Raw genomic sequence first — 25,990 nt, 5'->3', positions numbered from 1 at the left:
CAGCACAAATGAAAATGCGAAGTGTGTGACCCTGTAACGTGTGTGTCCGCGCCCCCAGCTGAAGGCATACGGCCCCTTTTTGCAGGACTTGTGCGCTCGAGGATTTACGAATGCCGCGCGATTGCTGGGGCGCGATTGCCGCGCCCATTTGCCACGCCCCCAGCACAACGGACATGTTTTGTTTCCCCACGCCCACAAGGAACGCTTCTCTTTGTCGGAATGCCGCATTGGCCACGCCCCCAGCACAATGCACACGTTTTGTTTCCCCACGCACACAAGGAACGCTTCTTTTTGTCGGAATGCCGCGCCCCGCCCACGCCCACAAAGGACTACTTTGCCGGGAAGGTTCTTTTACGTTTCCAATGTATATGGTGGGCATCTCTATAGCCTATGTCGTTCTGCTGCAACTGTCCTTTCCAACGCTGTATTGGGTGTTGTGATTGATGCTGTTGTTCCTGAGATTACCCACCTCAAAGGTTTGGGCTCTCTCTTTATAATATTAGTATGGATGTAACTCATGTAATCCAAAGTCCTTATGTATCGCAACTGGTTCTTTTGTAAAGCGCTCTGACACCTTTGGGTAATGTTCGCGCTATAGAAAATCGTATTAAATAAAATTAAAAAAACACCATTTACACCCTTGCAGGCTTCTCAACAGGGTTCATGGTGTGAGTTGGTTGTACCGGAAAACCCACAGACCTACCTTGTGCTCCTCTGCAGCCTCCTCTACAGGACTTGCTGAGTGAGTTTTATGCTCTTTGGACTCCCGGCAGACCCAGCACATCATGGTCTGATCCTCTGCACAGAACAGCAGCTGTGCCTGGTTATGTTTCTCACACAGATTTTCCTCCGGGGGCCTCACGGGGGGCAGATGAAGCTGTTTTAACATTTCCACCATGTTCCCCAGTTGCCTGTTTGGTCGGAGTTTTTTCCTACGAGATATTTGCCTGCACTGTGGACAGGGGAAGTTTCCATCTCTTCCCTCCCAGCTCTGGGTGATGCAGGAGCGGCAGAAGTTGTGTCCACAATCAATAATCATCACCGGATCAGAAAAATATTCCAAACAGATGGAACAAGTGGCCTCTTCCTGGAGGTTCCCGAGCTGAGCTGCTGCCGCCATGATGCAGAAATGCAGGAAGTGAAGGTAAGTTTCATTTCTCTCTCTTTATGAAGTGGGTGTGTCTGTGCGTCTGTCCCTCTGGGTGCAGTGGGTGTGTCTGTGCGTCTGCCCCTCTCTGCCTGCCCTGGGACTTCCTGGTTCATGTTACAGGCACAGAATAGATTCTGTCACTACTGTCTCCTGTGCTTTACCTGTACTTTTTTCACCTTTCTCAACTAAACACACCAGCAATGTGTTATTTTCCAAGATTCTGTAAACAGCTGTTACAGCTCTACCGAGGACCCCCCCCCTGAGCTGAGACCCCCTGCTGCTCCTGCACCAGGCCCCGCCCCCAGCTCTACCAAGCACCCTCACTCCTGACCCATCACCCCCTGCTGTTCCTGCCCCAGACCTCCCAGCCTCGATCTTCACCTGCTGTTCCTTTTCTTTCTCAGTCTTACCCCACCCCACCACTAGAGGGCGGACTCTAATCAGTGCAGCAGCGAGGGTGCTGTGGGCATTACTGCTGCCAGTGCAAATGGGCACCATGCCCCACATTGGAAGTTAAAAAACACATCTATAGTTGGGGTGCAGTGGGCCCTTTACTCCCCTGAGCCCCGGTGTCACTGCACCTGCTGAACTATCCTTAGCCACGCCCCTAGTAGTAAATTCTTCTTCTGGGCCAGGCCTTGGCAGCCCCTCACCACAAGGGAGTAATTCCACCAATGGTGGAGCTGCAGCTTCCATTGCAGCTCTGCCATTGGTTCCCATCTAGGCGGACAGAGACCAGAGGTGAGGCCCTCCCCACCCCCCTCTCCCTCTGACAGGGGGGATGGGGAGGCGGGGAGGTCACACAAGAGGTGAGCACTAAAGTCACACTCTCTGGGGTCTAACATGCTGCTGGCCAATGCGACCCACCGGACACCTGACCTCCCACTTCAGGAGTGGATTGCACTATTCGGGCTGAAATGGGGGTTGGGGCAGTGTCAGTCACAAATCAGGTTTTTTTTATTGTTTAAGCCAAACAAGCCACAACAATTAAAATTCAATATGCAGCTCAATTATCTTCAATAATTCATCGGATCAAATACTACGGCGCAGTTAATAATCTTTTTTAAAACTATGCAGGTCATTTAAGATCATATTAGTTCATATACTAAAATATAAGTCCTATTTCTCACATAAATGAGAATATATGCATCTCTTTCTTTTAATACAAAATAAAATAAGTTTTAAAAACAAGCGACCTATTTGCTAGCCAATCATTTTGTCAATGCACATTCTTTCAACAACAATACCCGTGGCGTAACTTGCTGCACCTTGCCACCAGACTAATCAATTCCTAGTGTATAAATTGTATGTATTTATTTATTTATCGGATTTATAATGCGTATAGCAGCCCCAGCGACGGGGCGTCCCAGCGCAGACCGCATACTCCAAGACAAGAACCAGAGATCAGAAAGGATTAAGCCGGAAAAAGCCAGGTCTTTATGGCCTTTCGGAACGCAGGATGGTTCTGAATCACTCTGATGGAAACAGGAAGCGAGTTCCAAAGTTGCGCGGCCAGGCTGCGAAAGGAGCGGCCACCAGCTCTGGCTTTCCAGACACGCGGGGTGCAAACCAGAGCTGAGGCGGCGGATCTTAAAGGACGCCGTGGCACATAGAACTCTAAAAGCCATGCCAACCCCACAGGTGCCTGAGGCGACAAGATCTTATGCGCCAAACAAAGCGCCTTAAATTGAATGCGCTTTTCCACCGGCAACCAGTGGAGTTTCTGAAGTACGTGGGAAACAGAGCAAGTGTTCGGAAGGGCCACCAGCATGTGGGCGGCTGCATTCTGTGCCCTTTGAAGACGCTTAACACTGGCCTTTTTCGCACCCAAGTAGAGGCAGTTACCATAATCCGGTCTAGACAAACTTGTAGACTGAAGAATGATTTGGTGAACTTTTGGACGGAAAAAACCTAACAGTGCCTTCAGGCCCCGCAGAAGCCCAAAACAAGCCCCAGCCACTGCTTGGATTAGGCGTCAAATGTCAGGCCACTATCAAACCAAATGCCTTGGTTTTTCACTGTCTCGGTGGGCAAGGGGGCAGGTTTCAGGTGGTCCGGCCAACAGTGCTCGGACAACAACCCCCGATCCTTCCCAAACAGCAGGATCTCGGACTTGCTGGCGTTGAGCTGCAAACAGTTTGCCGCCATCCAGTCCGCAATCGCAGAGAGGTCCTCTTTGAACTTGGTCAGATTGGTGCACCTTTTTTTGGAAAATGCGATCACCAACTGGGTGTCGTCAGCATACGATACCAGTAACAAGCCCCATCCCTTCACCAACACAGCCAAAGGCTGGACACTGGACAGGGAGAGTAAAGCAGCCGGGGCGGCCATGTGATATGGCTCTTCAGCGATTATCAGCTGTGCCCTCTCTTGACCCCCTGCCCTGCCAAGCAATCACGCTGATGGTGAACTGGGTAGTGGGTGATTGTGTAGCCAGCCTTCCTGGGGGCCAGGTGTTACTCAGGCCTTTAAGCCATTTTTACCTGCCTCCCTGGGGGCCCACACAGCCCAGAAACAGTGTTTGCATTAACACCTTGCTCAGGGCCCTTCTCATTCAGGGCATAGCGGGCGAGGAAGGATGGGTCTGGCTGTGGGGGTCAGGTGATGTTTTAAACTCGCACCATCTTCACCTCAGCCTCCCCACACCCCCACGGATGGCCCTGCAGCTGTGTTTTGTGATTTTCCCCCTCCCCTGCCAGGCCATTGCCCTGAGGCAGTGGAGGGCCGGAGAGGGCTGAGTAGGTTAGTAATAGCAGGGGCCTCGCTGTTGTTCGGGTGCTCCTGCGCTGTAGGGCTGGGGAATCATTTTGTAATAGAAGGGGCCTCGCTGTTGTTCGGGTGCTCCTGCGCTGTAGGGCTGGGGAATCATTTTGTAATAGAAGGGGCTTCGCTGTTCTTCAGTTGCTCAGCTCGTAGGTCATTGTCACCTTGGCTCCGGTGTCCTTCCCAAGAACAATATCCTCCAACTATCATGCCTTGCGTGTGCATGGGCAGGTGTGGACTGATGGCCAGAGTTGCAGAGAAGGTGAATCAGGTTTGAGTACCAGCGTCTGCTCAACATCCTGTGATTCAAGGCAGATCATTTCATCTCACAGGCCCTTAAATAAAAAATCTGATCTTGTGTACTGTAATTGGTGCTCATGAATAGCACTCAAATAGCCTTTATCGTGGGCTGAATTCACACTATTTAAAACTGTCAAAAGGAAAAACAACAATAAAAAATACCCTTTTGTCCATGCTATTTAGGTCTCGCCTTGCGTTGCAGTGCCTGGGCTGCTCGGTCGGCGAGATCTATTGTGAACGAGGACTATGAGAAGAGGGCTTGAAGCCCCGCCCCTCATTTCCATTGGCTGGCATCACCATTTATGCTAAACGGTGGCCTGCCATTGGAAATGGGCTTTTATGGTTGCCTCCCTTTCACCTTTTGAGATGGCCCCTCTGGACTGGATGACTTTCTTATCTTCACGAGGGGGCGAACTAACCTGCAACACGGACACAGGAGGTCACAGTGCAACACACCAACCTGGAGATTACCATCACGCCGCTGGGTCCCTGACGCTGTGGTTGCTGTGGTCGCCCCCGCCGCCGAGCAGCTCCATCGCACGGCCGCCGAGCGGGGCGGACCACAGCTCCCAGCCTGCACTGCACAGCCTGCACTGAAACCACACCGCCTACTTCCTGCCCACAGCGACAGGAGGCGCTCAAAAGGAAGCAGCTCCCTCCGCGTCGCGGACGTGCGCGGACTGCGCCGGGCGGAGCCCGGGCAGAGGGCGGGCCGTCTGTGGCCGTCAGGGGACGATAGAGGACAGGACAGGCCACGTCCCTAACATCCACATCGCCGAAATGGGTAAGAGAAAGCTCCAGACTTCCATTACAGGGGGCACCAGTAAAGTCAAACATGCACGTAATTCAAATGCCCCTGGAAATATCATGACATATCTAACATCAGAAGTGGGGAAGTTAAACAAAGTAATCGCCGAGAAAGAACGGGAACTCGGGCTGGATGGTGCACCTGTGGACCCAATAGAGATTTCGTTACCCCAGAGACAACCGATACCACTGGAACCTAATGCTATCATTACTACTGTAAATGACATTATACTCGAGCATCAAAATATAATACGCCATGAAGACTCAACAGTTGCCCCCGAGCATATCTATACTATAGAGGGGGGAGTGCACAATATGCAAAAATCCAGTAAAACTGCGGAAATTCATCACATCCAAGCCCAGTTAAATAGATCTAACACAACATCATGGCAAAATCCAACTAACCTTGAAAGTTCGCTAAAGGAAATGCTTGAAAGAGTTCTAACTGACACCATTGAAACAACACTGATTAAGATTTCCAACGATATCGTGGAAACTCTAAAAGACTGTGTCTCTGGTATATTGAGTAGATGTGAAAGAATGAATTCATTGCTACTAAAAAAGGTAACTGAACACTTAGCCTTAGATCCACAGCAGCATCTGAACCAACAAGGCCAACCTATGGAAGAGATAAATAGTGCCCCAACTATGCCTGTTTTGACATCTTTACCACATACTCTCACTGTGGATTCTACAATCAAAACTATAACGACTGACAATGTGCCATCCATTTTTCAGAATATCCCTAAACCCAAGCCTAACAATAGATCTAATCCCTTTGTAGAGGGCCATCCCAATAGAAGCACCCAAGGTTCGACTATTGGACAACGCTTTAAACCAAAGGTTAACTTACCCCCAGAGGCAACCCCTTTTGTGGCAGTACTGGTCAACGTCCCGATACTCAAATCAGATGAGCTAGAAACCCAGTCAACCCTTATGGAAAATGTAAAGAACTGGTGTGATACAAACTGCTCGGGCCCAAGGGACATCTCAGCATCTATAAGCCTGGCAAGAAGAGTAACTTGGTTGGGACCCACAAGTAAATGTTTTTCTGATGACTGCGTTATAGTAAATTTTAACAAACCTTATGTTTGTTCTAGGTTATTTTGGGATGCAACAAACATCGCTCTGGGACAAATCCGTGCAGTACCACTGGGGTTTTTTTATCCTCGCCCAGTACAACAACCCTCCTTGTTGACTACAAACACCAGATCATATACCCCTCGACATAATGCCCATTTAGCTAACTGGGCTACACAGCCACCTAGTTTTCAATCGAGCCACTATAACAAGTGCACAGTAGATACCACTCCTAACTTGGAATTGGGAAACAGATTTGCTGCCTTATCAGACCTTGATGATAACAACTGACTGTCCCTTCAAGAGGGGGAGGAGGATCAGCTCTGCGAAATCGCAGTAGCCAGGAATCTGAAATTAATGACCTGGAACATTTCTGGTCTCCGAACCAAAAGGGATGATTTACTATGGCTGGAATTTATAAAACAACATGACGTGGTTGCTTTGCAGGAAACTTGGGATACTGAATGTAACTTTTGGGTAGAGGGTTATGTATCCCATTTTTTACCAGCCCAAGAGTCACATAGAGGGAGAAACAAGGGAGGACTAGGGTTCCTAATTTCAGTGAGTCATACGGGGGTGATGAAAATCTTAAATGTAAATTCCCCAAATTGCTTAGTTTTAGAGGTTCTTATGAACACGGGGGAAAAAATTATTTATGTTAATTTTTACAATGCTATAGAAGGCACACAAGGCAGTGATAATATTCATATGCTGACTGTTTTTTTAAATGAGTACAAAATGAGTCAAACTACTTTTGTCCACTACATACTCTTGGGTGATTTTAATACACACCTATGCGAATTGAATTGTCAATATGGAGTTTGTCTGGAAGATGACTATTTGACCCACTCGCACTTTGAACACTCAGATAAAGGGGGCGCTTTAGAAGAATTGCTGATTGATATAGATGTATCTGAACCTGAATTTGTAAACCCCAAAGATAGAGTTGCAACATATAGCGCTAGGGGTAGTAACACAATAATAGATTTTATATTTGTGTCACCAAGCATGCTTAAAAATGTCATCTCCTACAATGCCTCTCAGTCGACATTTAGTGACCATAATCCAGTAATTATGGAATTAAACAACAGTAATCCAACCATCATAAATACTGGAACGCAACTCATGTACCCCACAAAAATTTGGGCGCATGACCAGGGTAGACGGGTTAAATGGCACAAGATTATCCCGGATGACTTTTTTAATGAATTGTGTGACAAAGTGGGAACAGAAATAAACATTTGTAGAAACCCATTGACCGTTACAGGGAATGTTATAAATGCCTTTGAATCAATTTGTAAAAATGTAGCACAGTCACTCACGTGTAAACCTAACCACAAGCCCCGCAAAGTGCACGGGTGGTTCAATGTTGAGTGCTCAAAGGCTCATAAAGCCTTGCTAGCGGCTTTGAAAAGTACACCACGTGACCCTGTTGAAGTGACTAGACTGAGGAAGGAGTATAAAATAACGGTTGAGGCACGCAAGAAAGAAATCAAAGCTGAGGCCTGGGAATCATTATATGACAGATTAACCTTGAGGGACAGTGCCAAGTTTTGGTCCATAGTGAATACACCACTATTTAATGGAAGAGAAAATGAGGTGTTGGAGGTCAATATTACCGAGAAACAATGGCTGGACCATTTTGAGACTATCTATGGCAGCAAGATCGTCACTAATCCCTTCACCCCTATAGAACTTACCACCAGAGAATCTCCGCTAAGAATCTCGGTGAAGGAAGTGCAAAAAGCCATAGAAAATACTGCGGGAGGCAAGGCACCCGGCCCGGACGGGGTACCCGCAGATATGTACAAGGCACACTCCCACGTTTGGTCTATAGTCCTTGCAAATGTTTTTAATCTAGCATGTATGGACAAGTCTGACATACCCGCGTCCTGGGCACACTCCATCATAATTCCCATTTTCAAAAAAGGTCAAAGGGGGGACCCAAGGTGTTATAGACCGATATCTTTGATCGATTCATCGTTCAAGATATTAGGTAAAGTTATCCTAGATAAAATTAATAAGTGGGAAAAGGAAAACGATATTTTGTGTAACACCCAATATGGATTTAGAAGTGGGAGAGGTACGGAGGACCAGTGCCTAAATCTACATATGACTATCAGTAAATATACTGTTGCCACCAGGGGGTCAATCCATCTGGCTTTTATGGACTTGTCCACAGCCTTCGACTTAGTAAATAGGTCGAGGCTGTGGACAATGCTCCTGGAGCTGGGCATGGACCGGGCTCTTGTAAATTTCTTAGCATACCTGCACAGGGATCTGACTGCATCAGTGCGTATGACAATGGACGGGAAATGCACTACAGGGTTTAGATCAGCCAGAGGTGTACGGCAGGGGTGCATCCTGGCCCCCATGCTGTTCTCCTTGTATATCAACTCGCTGAATAAAATCTTATCTATTGCTACACCAGATATACCCAATATGGGAGGGACCCCATTGCCCGTACTGATGTATGCCGATGATACTGTCCTTATAGCTAGAACCCCAAATGGCCTTCAGCGGCTCCTCGATTCTTTTGGGGCTTTCATGCAGAAACTAGACCTGGTTGTGAACATGGAAAAGTCACATGTTATGTCACTGGGGAAAGGAAAGAAAATGACAAAAACTCTGCGATGTAATGGTGTGGAGTTGTCGAAAGTTAAAATATCCACCTATTTAGGAGTAATATTCGATGCCCTGGGCACCTGGACTCCCCAGATCACAAATAAAGCGATGGCTGTGCGCAGATCGTCAGCGGCCATACTGAGTTTCGCAAAAAGACTGGGAGGTAAACCCATAGAAGCCATATTGACTTTGTATAGAGCCAAAACTTTGGCTCTAGCAAGATATGGCGCTGGGTTATGGGGTTATAAAGATCCTACCCCAATTCAGAAAGAAGAAAACAAATTCCTGCGTTCCCTAATGGGTTTACCACACTCTACCCCTTCTTTCGCAATACATACAGAATTGGGGATGGGCTATGCTGAGGATACTCTTAAAATGGCCCCATTACTTCTCTGGGTCAAAATATGGCTGAATCCTAGTTTGACATTAAACCACAAAATCATTACCGACTGCATGGGGCGAGATAGAGCCAAAGATATAAAATGGTTGACACATATTAAAACCATCGCTATAGAACTGGGTCGCCCAGAACTCTACTTTAATCCTGAAAGCCTGTGTAAAGATGATATTACTTGGTTAAAAGTATATTTCATGAACTACAGAATGATCCATCGCGAATCCCAGGAAATAGAGAAACCAACTGTAAGGGCACATTATTCACTAATTGCAACCATAACTATACAGCCTTATTTGACTATTGTGAACAGACCATATCATCGATGGCTTCTGACGAAGTTTCGTTTTAACCAAATGCATTTTTTATTGGGTGAATATATGAAATGGTGCACTCCAAATGAAAATGTCCCATGTAAATGTGATAACTTTACTGATCAAGACCTGATACATTTTGTTTTTTTCTGCCCTTTTTTTGTTGGGGGCAGAAAAAAATATATCATACCTCTTTTGAGGGATAAGGAATTCAAGCAGGTGAAGCCCGCATTGATGTTTTTACAACTTATGATGTCCCCTATTGTGATGTTTGGGGTTGCAAATTTCTTGGTAACAGCTATGAGAGCTAAACGGAACAGACTACTGAGAACCCCATTGCCAGAATGTATACAGGACTAGTCTAATTATATTGTGACAAGAGTCGCCCTTTCTAAGGGTGAATTTTTTATGGGATCAAGTAACCCGGTAAATGTAATCTTATATAAACCCTCATTAATATGTTAGATTCAGGGTATATGAAGTCTCTAAATGTTTTTTAACTGTTGTCCACTTTTTTCACCCAATTCCTTTTAATCTTTTCACCAAACTGTTTTTATTGTTCTAATACGTGCTTATAATTTCTATTAATTATTCAAATCTTAAAATAGAATTGTATTATTGATTTATGTACAGATGTGTATATTTGTATATTTTTATGTAGTATACTTTTATGATTTTAAGTTAATCGAATAAAGTATTTTTGACTCTGACTCTGACTCTTATCTTCACGAGGCGTGTTATATAAACAAGCCGTGATCCAGTCCGGATGGGCCGTGCCAAAAGGAGGCAGGGCTTCAGGCAGGCACAACGCACATGTCGAGCTTTCACTTGATAATTCTATTGCGTGACGACAGCTTGTTACTCTCTTCTTGTCCTCATTTCACTCATGTCCTCAACGTACCTTTTTTGCCTATCCTCTAAAGAACCGCCACTGCTCTATTCGTGTCCTTCGCACCCTCATTCACGTATTTTCCCTACTGCCTTCACTATCTCCCGCCCTCACTGCTTTTCTACTCATCCTTTTCTTTCACCCTACTCTGAGCTCTGCCATTCATTCTCTTCTCAACTCGTTTCACCTCCTTCTCCCTTCTTCTCTGCTTCCCCCGCCCCTCCTATTTTCTTGCCATTGCTGGCTGCACTCTCTCCTCTGCGCTGCTAGTAATACCCGATGCCGGCTGGCTCCACACGCCCGTCCCTTTACCTCCCACCAAGGCAGAGATTCTTGCTCTCAGTTCCGTCTGCCCCTAATACGTAACCACTTCCCCCGTTCCCTCTCCCCTGCGGCTGCAGGCGATGCACCCCACCCTCCCCCGTTCGCTGCCTTTTGCGCTATGTAATGGCCCAGGGCAGTCAGTTGTGCTCCCTCCTCCGTTGCCACAGGTAATATCCCCCCCCACCCAGGCAACTTTGCTCCATTCGCCCCTCCCCAATGCTGTCTGTGCTCTGATTCTAATTTCCGAGCAGGAACATTGTGTTCTTCTCCTCTCCTCACATGTCCTGGATGCAGCGGTAGAAGTGGGCGGGGACGGAAGGGCACGCGTGCCCCTACTTCTAAAAAAAATTTCAGTCCGTTCCCCTACTTCTTTCTTTTAAAAAAGCATCCCGGGACGGCAAGAATAGTCCTACTTAAAATGATAACTTTTTTTTCAGCTTCCAGGGGCTGCTCGCACTTCTCTGTTGAACTCCGGAGGCTGCAGCAGCCCCTCCCTGAGCTAGCACAGACTGCGGGCAGGCCCATTGTCATTCCGATTGAGGCTGATTGAGGCTGATTATCCCATTTGGAATGACAATGCGCCCGCCCGCTGCCTGCCTTTAGCATATGCCAGTGAGATCTGCATGAGGTGTCTCTGGTTTCTGGGTGCAGGCCATGGCTCGTTGTGCAACAAATATACCAATGTACACTCAACTGTGATTGGAACCAAAATAAGGGCTGTTTTCCAGTGCCTCTGTAAGCAGGCAAGAGATTGAGAGCGAAAAGGGGAATAAATCAACTCATAGCCAAGAACAAATATTGGGAATTTCTGCTGTGTGTATATGTGCTGTGGTGTGTATGCTGCTGCTGTGTGTGCTTGGTGTGTCTGTGTGTGTGCTGTGTGCCTTTGTATGTGTGTGTGTTTTTATTTTGTGTAGCGTGATTGCATGTGTTGTGTTTATATGTGTGCACATTCTTGTTTTTATTGTGGGTGTTTTTGCGTTGTTTATGTTGTGCTTTGTGTGTGAGTGTGGATTGTGTGCATTTGTGTGTGTGCGTAGCACATTATACAGCGGTACAAAATGATGTGGGGATCCTTCTGCCCCCACCTTCCTCTTCACCAGCATCAAGCTATGAGTAATGAACATCAACCAACTTTTGCTCCTTCTGCTCTCAGGGCTCCACTGCTGCCTTCCCTTTTGTGTGGGTACGGCTCAACCTTAAATGCCCCTTTCACGCAGCATGAATGAACTTCATTTTCCCAAAAATAACTTTGTATTGATGGGGAGAAAAAAGGCACGTTGTTTGGCAAGGAAGGACAGACAATTGGGGCAAAATGAAGAGGTTTCTGTTTTCATTATGAGCATATCGCTCCTTTATTCTCAGTTGTTTATACATTCCCAGCACAATGATGCCTCTTTGCAGTAATATGCTTTCCCTTTTACACTAGAAGCATTCTCATGCCCTCACATCATGACCATGGCAATAAAATACTACGTGTGGGTATAATGTCGATTTGCATTCGGCGAAAACGCTCAAGGTACACATATACAGGCAAAAAAAATATTCGGCTAATACGCATTTATCATTCGCATGAGGAAAACCAGAGTATACCTGTGAAAGGAAAAAACGAGAAGCAGATGATAATAATGATGAAAGCAGGCGCAGCGCTAGCCCTAAACTATAAAGTGCAGCGCCCGTGCATTTTTTAGATATATGCATGGTGGCCCATGAAAGGGGTGCCATGTTGATAGATAAAAAAAACAAGAAAATAACATGAAACCGGGTGCAGCGATTGGCGCTGTTGTGATAAAATCCTGGAACCACAAAACAGAATAAATAGTCCCAAACGAAAGACCTAGACACTGTACGGCGTAACAAAACCGTAGTTGGTCGGTGCTGATTCCGATACAACGGAAGTCATGTATCGGAACAGCCAACCTATTCAGAGCCAAGAAAGAAGAGCATCGGAGGAGTTAGCCAACGGCAAGCAGTAGGTGGGATTCCACGCCAGTATACTGCTTACTCCAGGTCTTGCAACATCTCATACGCTGTCTAGCCTCGACCTAAAAAAGTATCTCGCCCTCGCATATGTCTAACTCGAAGTTATCGGCATGGACTCAGTGCTGCTCCCAAGGCTGTTCCTGCTAGAAGGTTACCTTCGGAAAGTCAAAAATGTAAAGTCCAAATGCAAAAACAATCTACGAAGTAGGACTCAACCCTACCACACCACTGTTCAAAGAGAAGGTACATGGGCGCCACAATGTCAAGTCAGTCTACCTTAAGGACCTTGGTTGTGAAGCCGATTCCCCAGCTGATTCCGATGTGCCCCGAGTTTTCTGGGCTATCGATAATGCCTCAACAAATTGATGCCTTAAAGAAGGCTATGCTGAAGATTTTTGGCACCCTTTGTTTGGCATGCATTCAGACCCCAAGGAACATCAGGAGCCTCCAGTTGGGTTTCTGTCAGCAGATTTGTCTTCAGCAGCAACTGACATTTTGGGAGCCACGTCAAGCCATGTACTAACTTTATTAAAAACATCAAATCCTTCTCCAGGACCTGCACTGGGCTATCATGAATGACTCTGGTGCCTTTGTGGCCAGCGTCGGGAGAGAATCTGGTGAACCTGGAAAACCCTAGGACCTCTCTTGCTCAGACGAATCATTGCTGACGAGACGCAGGCAAGTATGTGATTCATGCCGTCCTAGATACTTCTGAAGCTCTTGAAATGTTTTCTTGTAACTGATGTAATTTTGTGGAACCTTATGTAAAGCGCTCTGATACCTCCGGGTCTAGCCAGTGCTATATAAAACTCAAAATAATAAAAATAAATAAAATCCTAGTTAGTGATTACATAGCTTTCCCCAAGCAGAGTACTGTGGGGAACTTGCCACCTTGTGTAATTTATCAATGTTGTACACAGAGTGAACTGGGCAGGAGCAGTGATGGGAAAGAAGAGGTGACTGGGCAGGAGAGTTGACTGGGTAGGAGAGTTGACTTGGCAGGAGAGGTGACTGGGCAGGAGAGGTGACTGGGCAGGAGAGGTGACTGGGCAGGAGAGGCGACAGGGCAGTAGAGGCGACAGGGCAGTAGAGGCGACAGGGCAGTAGAGGCGACTGGGCAGTAGAGGCGACTGGGCCGGAGAGGCGACTGGGCAGGAGAGGCGACTGGGCAGGAGAGGCGACTGGGCAGGAGAGGTGACCGGGCAGGAGAGGTGACTGGGCAGGAGAAGTGACGGGTCAGGAGCAGTGATAGAACAGGAGAGGCGACAGGAAAGGAGCGGTGAACGGGCAGAAGCAGTGAACGGGCAGGAGCAGTGAACGGGCAGGAGCAGTGAATGAGCAGGAGCATTGAACGGGCAGGAGCATTGAACGGGCAGGAGCAGTGACGGGGCAGGGGAAGTGATAGGGCAGGAGAAATGACAGGGAAGGAGCGGTGACAGCGTAGGAGAAGTGACCGGGCAGGAAAAAGTGACAGGGCAGGAGAAGTGACTTGTACTTATGTTCCTTGCCTATTTATTTATATACTATTGCATGACATCTACTGATGTGTCTGCAAAGCATACCTGTTGCCCCAAATGTTTGTCCTGAATTTTGACCCCTTGTCCTGAACTCTTACACTCACCATCCTGAATTTGCACCCATGCCAGTTGGCCACCCTAGTCTGGAGTGCCCACAATCTCCTCCCCCTTCCCTTCTATCTACAGGCACACAAACTAGTTTATTTTAACAAACTGACTACACTGAACTGAGTACCTGTGCGCCCTAAACTGGAAACACATTGAATAACACAAGAGACTTGGGATTAGACAGTGCCGCCAAATCTGGGACTAGTAGAAAGGCCATGAAGAGGCAGAACACACGGTTCCTATTCTAAAGAGCTGGGTGATCCTCTGCCTTGACAAAGCACCGTCTGGGTCACACTGCTTCCAATCCACTTATGGCAAGCGTGTCTCTGAACCAGCAAGAGGAGAGCTTAGCCTGTGGCACAACACAGGAACCTCTGCCTCCGCAAGGGTTCGGCTAGACCCAAACCCATCTCTGCACAATACAACTTCTCTTCAACTCAAAGTCACAGGACTGCAGATGCCATCAATGCATTTTGCCTTTGCTTCTGTTCTGTTCGGCATGGCCCTAAAAAATTTACAAAATTGGCTAGAAGTTAAAAAACATTATATTGCTTGTTAGAAAGATTATGTTAAAGGTGCAAACTTTAAAACATCTACCAAAAGAGTATGCATAGTTAAGCACAGGCAGGAATTGAACAGGAAGATCAAAAGGGTAAGTGGTCCAGTATAAGGGTCTTTATGAATAACATTAATGTGCTTACCTCAGAGGTCTACCCAGATACCTTCTTTTGTGTACTAAACATGCTCATGTGTGTCAATCAGGCAGGAACCCAATTCAAAGGATATTCAGGAAGAATCTGTATCTTACACTAACAGTGATCCATGACGTTTATATCTAATAAGTATACTTATCTGCAGTATTGCATTGAAAAAGTAACTATGCTGGACTGGCCGTTCCAGGCATCAGGCGTTTCCCAGGGCTACTGGAAGGGTAGGGGCCAGTTTAGTTTGGTGGGACCGGTTTTGTACAAGTGCAGGAGTTTTAAAAACACAGCAAAGTTCTTTGTATATTCAGCAAGTTTTGGTCATCAATACAAGTGCCAAGATAACTTTGGTGATCAATTTACTTCCTGGAGAGAGATTGGAGTGTGTTTTGTCTAGTGGCTGTTTTACTCATCTAAGGTAGCGCAGAGGGGTAATATGCCTGCTGCAAAGAACGTGTACCATGCATATCAAAGAGCAATATTTTATATGCATAGTTTAGTGGGTACTGCTTTGTGTTCACTTCTCGAATGATAGGACACTTGAATACATATGGCCTGGCAGTTTGGGCTGGACTGGTCCCATTGGGTGCAGGATCAAGACTGATTCGCATATGGCTGGGTCCAAACTGGAATAGCATGGTGAGCAAAAAACAATGGATTTAGGTCCAGATCTCTGTACTGGGGTGAATGTATGACATTGTTCTGCATTCTGTCCATCTTGTTCTTTTTGCTTTTGTCATCCCGAGTGGGACGGGTATGTCCAGACGTGGGTCCCGTGCTCTCCATGCCACTGGAATCAAGCTATCCTGGCTGATGAGGGCTGAAAGCCCGAAACCGGTCCTAGGATGCTTGTTTCCAGTCCAGGGAGGACCTGGCCTGGCAGTTCGGGCTGGACTGTTCCCATTGGGCGTATGATCAAGACTGATTTGCATATGGCTGGGTCCAAACTGGAATGGCATGGTGAGCAAAGAAACAATGGATTTAGGCCCATATCTCTGTACTGGGGTGAATGTATGACATTGTTCTGCATTCTGTCCATCAGTTGTTCTTTTTGCTTTTGTCACCCCAAGTGGGACGGGTATGCCTAGACGTGGGTCTCGTGCTCTCCATGCCACTGAAATCAAGCTATCCTGGCTGATGAGGGCTGAAAGCCCGAAACCGGTCCTAAGATGCTTGTTTCCAGTCCAAGGAGGACCTGGCCTGGCAGTTTGGGCTGGACTGCTCCCATTGGGCACAGGATCAAGACTGATTTGCATATGTTGCACGCTTTACATAAACCTGCATTCTCTATGTGTGTTTGCTCTTTCATGAATTAAACCTACAATAAACATGTTTATCCATTGTTTGAATTAAATAACGTTATAAGCTGTAACTGGTCAGTGAAATGCTAAACGTACTAAAAATTGGAATGTTTTGCTATTTCTAGCCACACCCGACTCCGCCCACTGATCCAATCTTCGGTTATTCCCGCCCCCTGATTCTCCACCCACAGTTCCCCTACTTTTTTTTCCCCACTTCGACCACTGCCTGGATGCAGAGCCCAGTGTTCAGGAGCAACGCGCCCTCCCTGCATCCCCCACACCCTCCTTCCTCCCCATTCCTGCTTCCTGTCTTGCTGCACAAGACAAAGTGTGGAAATGACAAGCATTGCCGCATGAAATCCATAGGATGTATGGAATGTTATTCTTTCCATTGATGGGTACATTAGTGTCCAGAATTTTGAAATCTATCTGTCCGCTCTCCCAATGTCAGGCCACTCGGAGAGCTAATGATGGGCTTCGCCCTCTCTTTCTCTTGCTCCTCTTCCCTCCATCCTTGACTCCAGCCGGGGCTCCTTTCTTCCTGCGCTCACACTCTGCAGACCCCAGTCCCTCAACCATTCCTCCATTTCCTGTACCTCCTATACAGTGCCCAGTCAATGTCTATTTCCAACTAGGACAATCCGTTAAAGCATGGAGTTACCCGGCACTGCCTCGGGGAGGGCAAGCCAGAGGCAGTGTGGGGGAGTAAAGCGGAGTTTGTTGGGACAAGCGGTGATTCTTAACCATTATATTTTTTGACACTGTCACCTGCGAGGCCAGGGAGACAAACGCTGCACCTCTGGGAGGAAGAAACGGCGGAGTGCAGGTATTGGTATAGGTCCAGAATCTGAGCGGGCCTCCTCAAACAAATGTATTAAATATATTGACATAAGACGCTGTACAACATGAGGCGCGGATGTCATTACTTGAGTGAATATTGCCCCCCGGGACTCAGGAAGAAGCAGGTGGGCTTGCACCAGGTGGCCTTGGCTTCAGTGGCTGCCCCGTGGCCTCCATGCTCAGCATCATTGATCAGCTCTGAGTCGCAGCCATTTTGTAACTCCTGAATCCAAACAGAAATCGTGGCGCACTGCAGAACCAGAAGCCCTTGGAGATGCTAAATTGTTTCTGAGCTAGGAGGTGAAATTATAATGGGTGGCTGTTTGGCCGGAACCTATTCTTTATTCTCTGTCCCACTCTTGACAGCGGGCACAGCGCTGGTGTCCACTGGGTGAGGTACAGGAGGGATTTCTGGGCAGTCAAGGCGGGAACATAGGGCTGCCTTCCTGTGGGCGACCGATCATGTTGCATAATGCAAAGTACACTCATCCCCTAATTTACAGCTTCATTTTCCTCCTAATTCTAAAGTTTGATACCAGGATGCTATTTGCAGAAGAACTTAAATGTCAGTACGTTTTAGGGTTGTAATAAAGCACATTCTATACATCAGGTCCTCCACGGGGAGCCTTGCTTTCCACCTAGACATTCATGGCAATAACCAATGGCTTCAATACGGGCAGCCATTAATTTCCGAAAAGAGACTCGGCCCTAACAGGCTGATGAGCAATAGTGGGACCAGGGCGAGGAATGAACTTTCCTTCCGACACCCCTGAAAGCTCTGCATTGCGAAATGGAGTACACACCGACGACGACAGAATCCCAAGTTCCTCGCACTGAAAAAGGGCGACCTGCTCGTTCGGGAAGAGGCCGTCCTCCCAGCTCTACCTAACAAATGGGCATCAGTGGTCCATGAACTAACCAATGCTCTGCCAATATACTAATGCGCAGCCGCATCGTTATGGCGACCAGGTCATAAATCGTCGCAACTCCGGCGTGTTGAGCGGCCCAGCATTCAACTGACGACCTCACTCCACCACCCTCCCCGCCCAGGAATAACAAACATTGGCATAGCCAATAGGTCTCGCCTTTGGAACCTTATATCCGCACCCACTCATTGTAAGGGCCATATGTTAGATCAAATCTGGTCCCTGAACATCCCTGTGTCCCCCCTCACTATTACTCCTTGTTTGTGGTCAGACCACTTTTTAATTTGGTTTACCCTAAATTTGCACCGTCCCAAACGCCTAGCTCTCCCTAAAAACATCTGGGCTCGCAATTGGAGCAAGGCTGACATTCCTGCCTTGTGTTCCTCTTTGCAAAACTCCAACCCAATTCTGGAGGAACTCTCTCCATCATCGCAGGTTGATGCGATTAATACCTGGTTATCCAGGTCTTGTAATCAGGCTGCCCCTCTGAAACGCGTTGCGGTGAAGCGCGCCCATAATGTTAACCATTGGTTTTCTGCTGAACTAAAGGGTAAGAAGCTTGCTGCTCGCCAAGCCGAACGCGCATGGAGGCGCTCCTATTGTCCTATTTTAAAAACCCAGTACTCACTCTTACTTAATGTATATAAAAAGGCTATTTTATCAGCCAAGACCGACTATTTCTCTGAGAAAATACTCTCAGCAGGAAATCAGTCTAGAGAAATTTTCTCTACTGTACATGAGCTGGCACTCTCAGACAGAACTACATTAAAACCTCTGCCCTCCCAAGCTCTCTGCGACTCTTTGAACAACTTCTTCGTTGAGAAAATTGAAGCCATTAAAGCAAATATACCTCCCCCCCTTCACTCCCCCCGGCCCCGGACCCTCCCCCCAACCGGCTTTATCTGGACCATATCCCTCTGCTGACCGAAGATTCACTGTCTTTTCTGGCAGCGAAAGTTTAATCTGGTTCCCCCTCAGACATCTGCCCAGCACCCATTCTGAAAGAAATCTTTCGAGCCTGCCCGGCCCCCCCTTGGACATTCTTAAATGACTCTTTGGTGACGGGTGTAGTTCCTGAACTTCACAAATCTGCCATAATCATCCCCATCTTAAAAAAACCCGGTGCTGACCCTACCTCCCCAATGAACTATCGACCAATTTCCCTTCTCCCTTATTTGGGAAAAATTCTGGAGTGCCACGTTGCCACTGTCCTCAGCTCTTTTATGGAGGACAGTGGCTACCTGGCCCCTCGTCAGGCCGGATTCCGCCCCCGCCACTCTACTGAGAGGGTGGTGGTTTCGGTCCTGGACAGTTTAAGGGAAGGAATGGACAAAGGCCAACCTCAGGCTTTGGTCCTCCTTGATTTGTCCGCTGCTTTTGACACGGTCGACCATTCCATCCTCCTTTCCCGTGTCAGGGCAGCGGGCGTCAGGGGCCCCCCCCCTGACTTGGCTAAATTCCTTCTTGAGGGACCGAACCCAGGCCGTCCATCTTGATGGGTTTTCTTCTTCTCCACTTAAGATGCACTGCGGTGTCCCCCAGGGTTCTTCTCTATCTCCTCTTTTATTTAACCTTTATATTTTTCCTCTAATTTTTTTTCTTCAACAGCTGGAGGTCACCGTTTATAACTATGCGGATGACCTTCAGTTGATTTTCAATCTTTCTGATTCTCCTAAATCTATTTCTAATTTTCAGTCAGTTATGATTTTCATCAGGGACTGGATGAATTCTAACCATCTTAAACTCAACCCAGACAAGACCAAGTTGGTCTTGACGGGTGGAGCATCCAGTCCCTGGTCCCCCACGTTTTGGCCCCCGGCACTTGGTTCTCCTCCTTTACCCTCGTTTTCTGTTAAGACACTTGGGATTACGTTAAACTGTAATTTAACCTTGCACTCCCAGATCAGCAGGGTGGTGTCTTCCTGTTTCTTTACCCTTCGCACTATTAGGAAAATTTCAAGATTCTATTCAGTTCCTGCTCTTAAACTCATCGTGATGGATATGGTTCTGTCCCGGCTGGACTACGGTAACATCCTCTACAATGGCGTCCCAGCCTGTGCTCTTCGACGCCTACAGCTGGTACAAAACCAAGCGGCACGCCTTATCTTTGGCCTCCCTAAATTCCATCATGCCACTGCCTTACTTAAGAACTTGCACTGGCTACCTATTAGGGAGAGGGCTCTTTTTAAATTGGGTTGCACTGTGTTTCAGGCTCAAGCAGGAACCGCCCCAGCCTTTATAAACTCGGCAATTTCCAGGTATATGCCCGCCAGAGAGCTTCGCTCCTCTTCCCAATCCCTCCTCTCTGTCCCACGCTTCAGGAAAATGAGGATGGGGCGGGGGGGCGAAGTTCGCGGTGCTCGGCCCTACTTTCTGGAACTCTCTTCCCCCCAATGTTCGTTCCATCTCACTCTATCTAGACTTCCGTAAATCATTAAAAACTCATCTTTTTCTGCAAGCCTTTTCTGTCTAGTCCTTTCCCAGTTGCCATCCGAGGTTTTTAGCAGTCCTAGCGCCATGAAACCATTAGGTAAAAGTGCGCTTTATAAGTGTTTTTAAATTCAAATTCAAATAAGTGTTTAGTTATCAAGCACAATACTGTTGCATGGCTAAACATGTATAAGGTCCCAAAGGCTATGCCAATGCTTTTTAGGTCTCGTGTGGCGTTGCAGCCTCGGCGAGATTTATTGTGAACAAGGAGTTTTAGAAAATAGCTTTAAGCCCCACCCCTCATTTCCATTGGCTGGTGTCACTGTTTATGCTAAACGGTGGCCTGCCATTGAAAATTAGGGTTTACTGTAGACACCCTGTTAACATCAACAAAACCAAAGTGTTGTCCATAACTAGGAACAAAACGTTGCACACTTGGTCCCTTAGCACAAAAGTAATTTCTAACTGCTCAGAATATAAATACCTTGGGATCATAGTTGATAAAGGTGGCCGCTACCAAAATCAATTAGAAGCCATTAAGAGGAAAGGGATGCTAATAACCATGACGCTGAAACAGCTTAAGTCCAACTTGAGTGGTGAGACTCTATTGCCACTGCTTCGAGTGTCGAAAACTAAAATAGAGTCATCAATCACGTATGGCAGTGAGGCCCTAAGAGGTACTGATGCAAAACTTCTAGATATAACTATATCAAAGGCCTACAGACTTCTCTTCCATTTGCCATCCTATACCTCACAAGCTCAGATTCGTTTAGAATTTGGTCTGACGAGCCAAATGCTTGCACGTAGAGGGTCATATATAAAGTGTTGGCACAAAATAAAGAATTCACCGGAAAACTCCTTGAATCAACAGCTCTGGCAATACCTGACCAACTCCTCTGGAACGCAGGCGAAAAAATACTTAGAGGAGTCCCTGAGTATTACAGGTCTAAAAGAGCTATGGGAGGTTCCTCTATCGCATGCACAATTTAAGCACGCAGTGAACAAGAGCTTAAAAAGACATTCTCATGTGGAGGACAAAGCCACCTTTTCTCACAGGCGTCATGCCTGGATGACTCTGTGGACATACAAAACACCGGGGCTCCAAGCATATTTTGGTCTTGGATATGGTTGGAAAACAAAAGAAGCCTTTTTAAAACATAGGTTGGGGATCCTACCTGCCATTCCATATCTTCCACCGTGGCTGAGAACGAACTATGGGACTAGATGCCGGCTGTGCGGAATAGGAGTCGAAGACTTAGAACATTTACTATGCACTTGCTCGAGGCTGAACGAGGAGAGAGCAGCTCTGTTAAAAACAGCCTTTAACAAACTAAGTATCCGCTCACGCAGACAAGCAGTCCTTGCTTGTTTTGATCCTGGTCTTCCACCGCTAAATGGGAAGCTGGTGAAATTTCTGATACTAGCAGAACGGAAACTACCATGCCAGGTAGTCGGCTAAAGAGGAAATTTCGGGCTGTGACCAGCTGCTATGAACAATTTGCCATTCACGTTTATTGATTTTAGTAATGTTACTTTTTTAACTAAAATTTCTTGCTTTTACATTTATCTTTTAATTCTACTTGTGGAGATTGTTTTAATGTATTTTTTGTAATGGTTTTAATTAACCTAAACAATAAAAAGTTACTTACTTACTGTCGCCTGCAAGCCGGACTGGCTCGCCTGCTTTGCTGCTGTCGCAAACCACTTTCTTATCTTTATGGGACCATGTGTTTCTAAATTAGAAACACTTGGCTCCATAAAGACAAGAGATCCCCATGCTCCGGCTGCAGTGCGGTCCTCTTTCACTTTCCGTACCATGCTTGTTGGTTGAGAAGTTCTATCCATAGGATTGAAAGTTTTGTGTTTTGCTGACTGGGTATGCTGTCCTGCCGCTTAACGGCTGGCTTCTCTTGCTTTCTCTGTCTGTTCTTCTGTTGGTAGGACGCGGGGCCTCTCTGCTGTTTCTAGTTGAGTTTTTTGTCACTCGAAGAATATCCATATTTTTACTTCCCTCCATTAAAATCGCAGGGCGCTGCAGCACAATGCGTTGCTCGTCTCGGCGAGATTTATTGTGAACAGGGAGTTTTAGAAAAGGGATTTAAGCCCCACCCCTCATTTCCATTGGCTGGTGTCACTGTTTATTAGGTCTCGCCTAGACGAAAGCAAAAGCGAAGCTTTTGCTGTCTAGGGCGATACAACTTATGTTGTCACTTTTGGGGGAATGTGGACAGCAGACTGTCACGCGCTTTCCTGCCGGAGATTTGACCTCGTGGGCGCGCACGCCCAGCCCGGCGCCGTGCACGTCCCCTGCCACAGATTCCCTGAACACACACATGCACACGCAGGCAGGAAGGCGCACACACACACACACACGCGTGCACCCCCCCTACTTCCCCCCCACTCACCGGCACCCCCCGCCGCACACACACAGGAGCACACCTACACACACTCACGCACACACACATACAGAGCCCCCCCCCCCGGCCGCCGCCACCACCACCGCCACTGCCACCGCCGCATACATACAAGCGCCCTCCCCCTGCCGCCGCCGCAAACATACAAGCCCGCCGCCGCCACCGCCGCAAACATACAAGCCCCCCCGGCCGCCGCCACCGCTGCCGCAAACATACAAGCCCCCCAGCGCCCCCCAGCGCCCCCCAGCCCCACTTACCGCCATTCTAAAGTCAGTCTTGCAGCCTCCGCGGGGCTCTCCCTCGGGCATGGGAGCCCCGCGTCACCAGCACTGCTTCTCTCCCTGGGCGCGTGCGCGGGCTTCCGAAGACGGAAGTCCCGCCCCATTGAAGGTTTCGGTTTCAGTCCGAGCAACTTGTTTTTTTAGTTCCTGTTCAGCCGGTTGGCAGCTGCGAGGAGTGCCTCGGTGCCTCACACCGCCTGCGGCTGCTACAGGGAAATGCTGGTTTTATTTTGTGGAGTTTTTACAGGAGCAAACGAACGCTGGCAGATCAGATAGGCAGCGCGTGGCACACTTAATGTTAATGTTGTCTCTGCACAGAGGAAGGCGAAGGGTGGCCCCCATGTTCTGCCACAGCTCTTAAACGTAACGATTTGCAATACAATTGTACCTATTGCATTGCAAATGCTTGTTTCGTTGTTGTATGTGCATGCTGAGCGCGGCGCCCCTTCAAGGACACCGTGATCTATTTGTTTATTTATTTTTTTACTTTAATTCGGAGCCCGGCTCACCACTCTCCTTTTCTAAACTTTTACAATGCATAGGGGAGAAAGGATGGATAAAAAATGTTATATTTATAAATACTTTTCATTGAAAGGGCAGATGAATCCCTCCTTATGCATGGAGGGCAATGGCCTTGAACAGGTGCGCCCCCCCCTCCCCGAGATTCCCATACACCCCCAGGGACTGTGAGGCGGGAGGGTGCGAGTAACAGGCAACCAGAGGGCAAGGGAGGTTTGGGCAGAGGCTCACACTCGCTGTAACCTGTTTGTTCTCTTCTGCGTAAACATGGGGGGAAGGGGCGGGGTGTGTAGCAGTTTCCCGCTTAGCTGCCTCTATCCTGGGAGGAAGACCTGTCGTTTTGGAAATTAAGAAACCTTTTTGCATTTCCTTCCTCACATTAAAAGGCATTACCAATGTCCTCTCCTGTGGCCCTCGAAATTCTACTTCGAATGCGTTGTATCTCATTGGAAATTCCAAGGAAGCAGGAGTTCGACTCACCTTTTACTCAATGGCCCATCACATACAACTCCCCCCCCCCCCAGGTGTGAGAATGCATCCAAGAACCGAGCCCACGCTCCCAAATGGGCGACGCCACTTCCAGGTGTGAGAAAGCACTCCTTCTGTGAGACTGCATTTATAAGCGTGAGAGAGAGCACTCGTGCTTTGAGACTGCACTACCAAATGGCAAACGGCACTCCAAGTGTGAGACAGCACTCCAGGCTGAGATTGTACTCCCATATGTTAAAAAGAAGTCAGAAGTGACACTTGAATCCCTGGGATGAGACAGCACTGCAAGCGAGTTAGTATACCACCAGGTATGACAGCACTCCAGGCGTGACACTATGTTTACTGGCGTCAGACTATATTCTCAAATGCGGGAGCCACTCGGCCATGAGACTGTACTAGCCGATGAGAGTTAGCACCCTAGTTGCATGGTGTGAGACTGCACTCCAAGGTGTGAGATTGCACTCTGAGATATGCCATAGTTCGCCCGGTATCAGATTGCATTCCCACGCGTGAGGCAGCTCTCCGGCTACGAGACTCGTCACGGGTGTTAGAACTACTCCGGGTATGAATCTGTGTTCCGAGGAGTGAGACTCGCAGCCAGTGAGTGCCACTTGCACCGTGTGTAACATGTCGAGAGCTCCACTCGTGTTTCCTTTGGTCCGTGCTGGGGTCCCTCATCTGCCGGGTGGGTGCAGGGTGAAGTGTGCGCTTTACATAGCCTGCTCCAGCCAGAGGTCCCAGGGCTCGCGGAGGGCCGAGCGGCACGGCCGGGCTGCAGAGCAGCGCTGGCCACCACCATGTTTTTCAGCTGCTTGATGACGGCAAAGAGCAGGAGTAAGAGCAACACCAGCAGCGCCCCGAATAGGGCCAAGTACAGCAGCAGGACTTGCAGAGGGACCAGTGGGCACAGATGTTTTAAGGCACAGGCACATTGGCTCTGGCCCAGGGCCCCAGCCTTTCAGGGGGCCCCCTGATAGATTTGGCTCTTATCTCCACACAGTCGTGCCCTGATGACCTTGAATAATTTGCAAACATACATTATTCTAAATACCATTTTCCTTGAATTTGTTTTTAATACAGGTAACAGGTGGGAGTGTATTACATTTTGTACAGACATGTTGCGTTTATTTTTTAACACCATGCAACATCTGTAAACAAGCATTTGCAATACAATAGGTCTCGCATTTACGTGAGTTTAAGCTATTGGCATTGTAAATGACCATGCCTTTTTTTATGTTTTAAAAATGAAAACAAAAATAAAAGGCATTGTCATTTGCAATGTCAATAGCTCAAACTTGCGTTACTGCGAGACCTATTGCATTGCAAATGCTTGTGCTAAATGGTAGCCTGCCTTTGGAAATTAGGGTTTTCTTTAGATGTCCTTTCGCCTGCGAGCCGGACGGGCTCGCCTGCTTTGCTGCTGTCGCAAACCACTTTCTTATCTTTATGGGGCCATGTGTTTCTAAATTAGAAGCACATGGCCCCATAAAGACAAGAGATCCCCATGCTCCACCTGCTGTGCAGTCCTCTTTCACTTTCGGGACCGTGCTTGTTGGTTGAGAGTGTAGGAACTGGGGTCTCCAATCCCACAGGGGGTAGCCTGGCGCGAGCAGGTAGGCACCCGAAAGCTTAGCTGTAAAGTGACCATACATCACACACATCCACTGAGCCAGGAAACGCACACAATGACTGACACCACAACAGTGAGGTTGATTAAAACAATACGCTTTTATCTAGAATCAAAACCACGGCTGGCAAGTCACTTAGTGCAATCTCAATAATCAAGGGTTCAGTATCTCATTAAAACACTTCATCAGAGGAGCAAAGGGAGC

General features: G+C 47.6%; 1 protein-coding gene across 1 annotated transcript in view; it reads right to left on the bottom strand.

Annotated features, from left to right (window-relative positions):
* LOC144754146 (E3 ubiquitin-protein ligase TRIM39-like) overlaps positions 1-1,147 on the bottom strand; it is a 116,833-nt gene extending 115,686 nt beyond the window's left edge. Inside the window, exon 1 of the mRNA XM_078641726.1 lies at positions 704-1,147. Coding sequence (XP_078497852.1) covers positions 704-1,120 — 417 coding nt within the window. The 5' untranslated portion in view covers positions 1,121-1,147. The remainder of the gene's footprint in view (positions 1-703) is intronic.
* Positions 1,148-25,990: the final 24,843 nt, after the last annotated feature.

The sequence above is a fragment of the Lissotriton helveticus genome, chromosome 5_1 (genome assembly GCF_964261635.1).
Source record: "Lissotriton helveticus chromosome 5_1, aLisHel1.1, whole genome shotgun sequence".
NCBI classification, from domain to species: Eukaryota; Metazoa; Chordata; class Amphibia; order Caudata; family Salamandridae; genus Lissotriton; species Lissotriton helveticus.
Note: the sequence above shows the minus strand (reverse complement) of the source record. Positions and strands in the feature narration are given on the sequence as shown.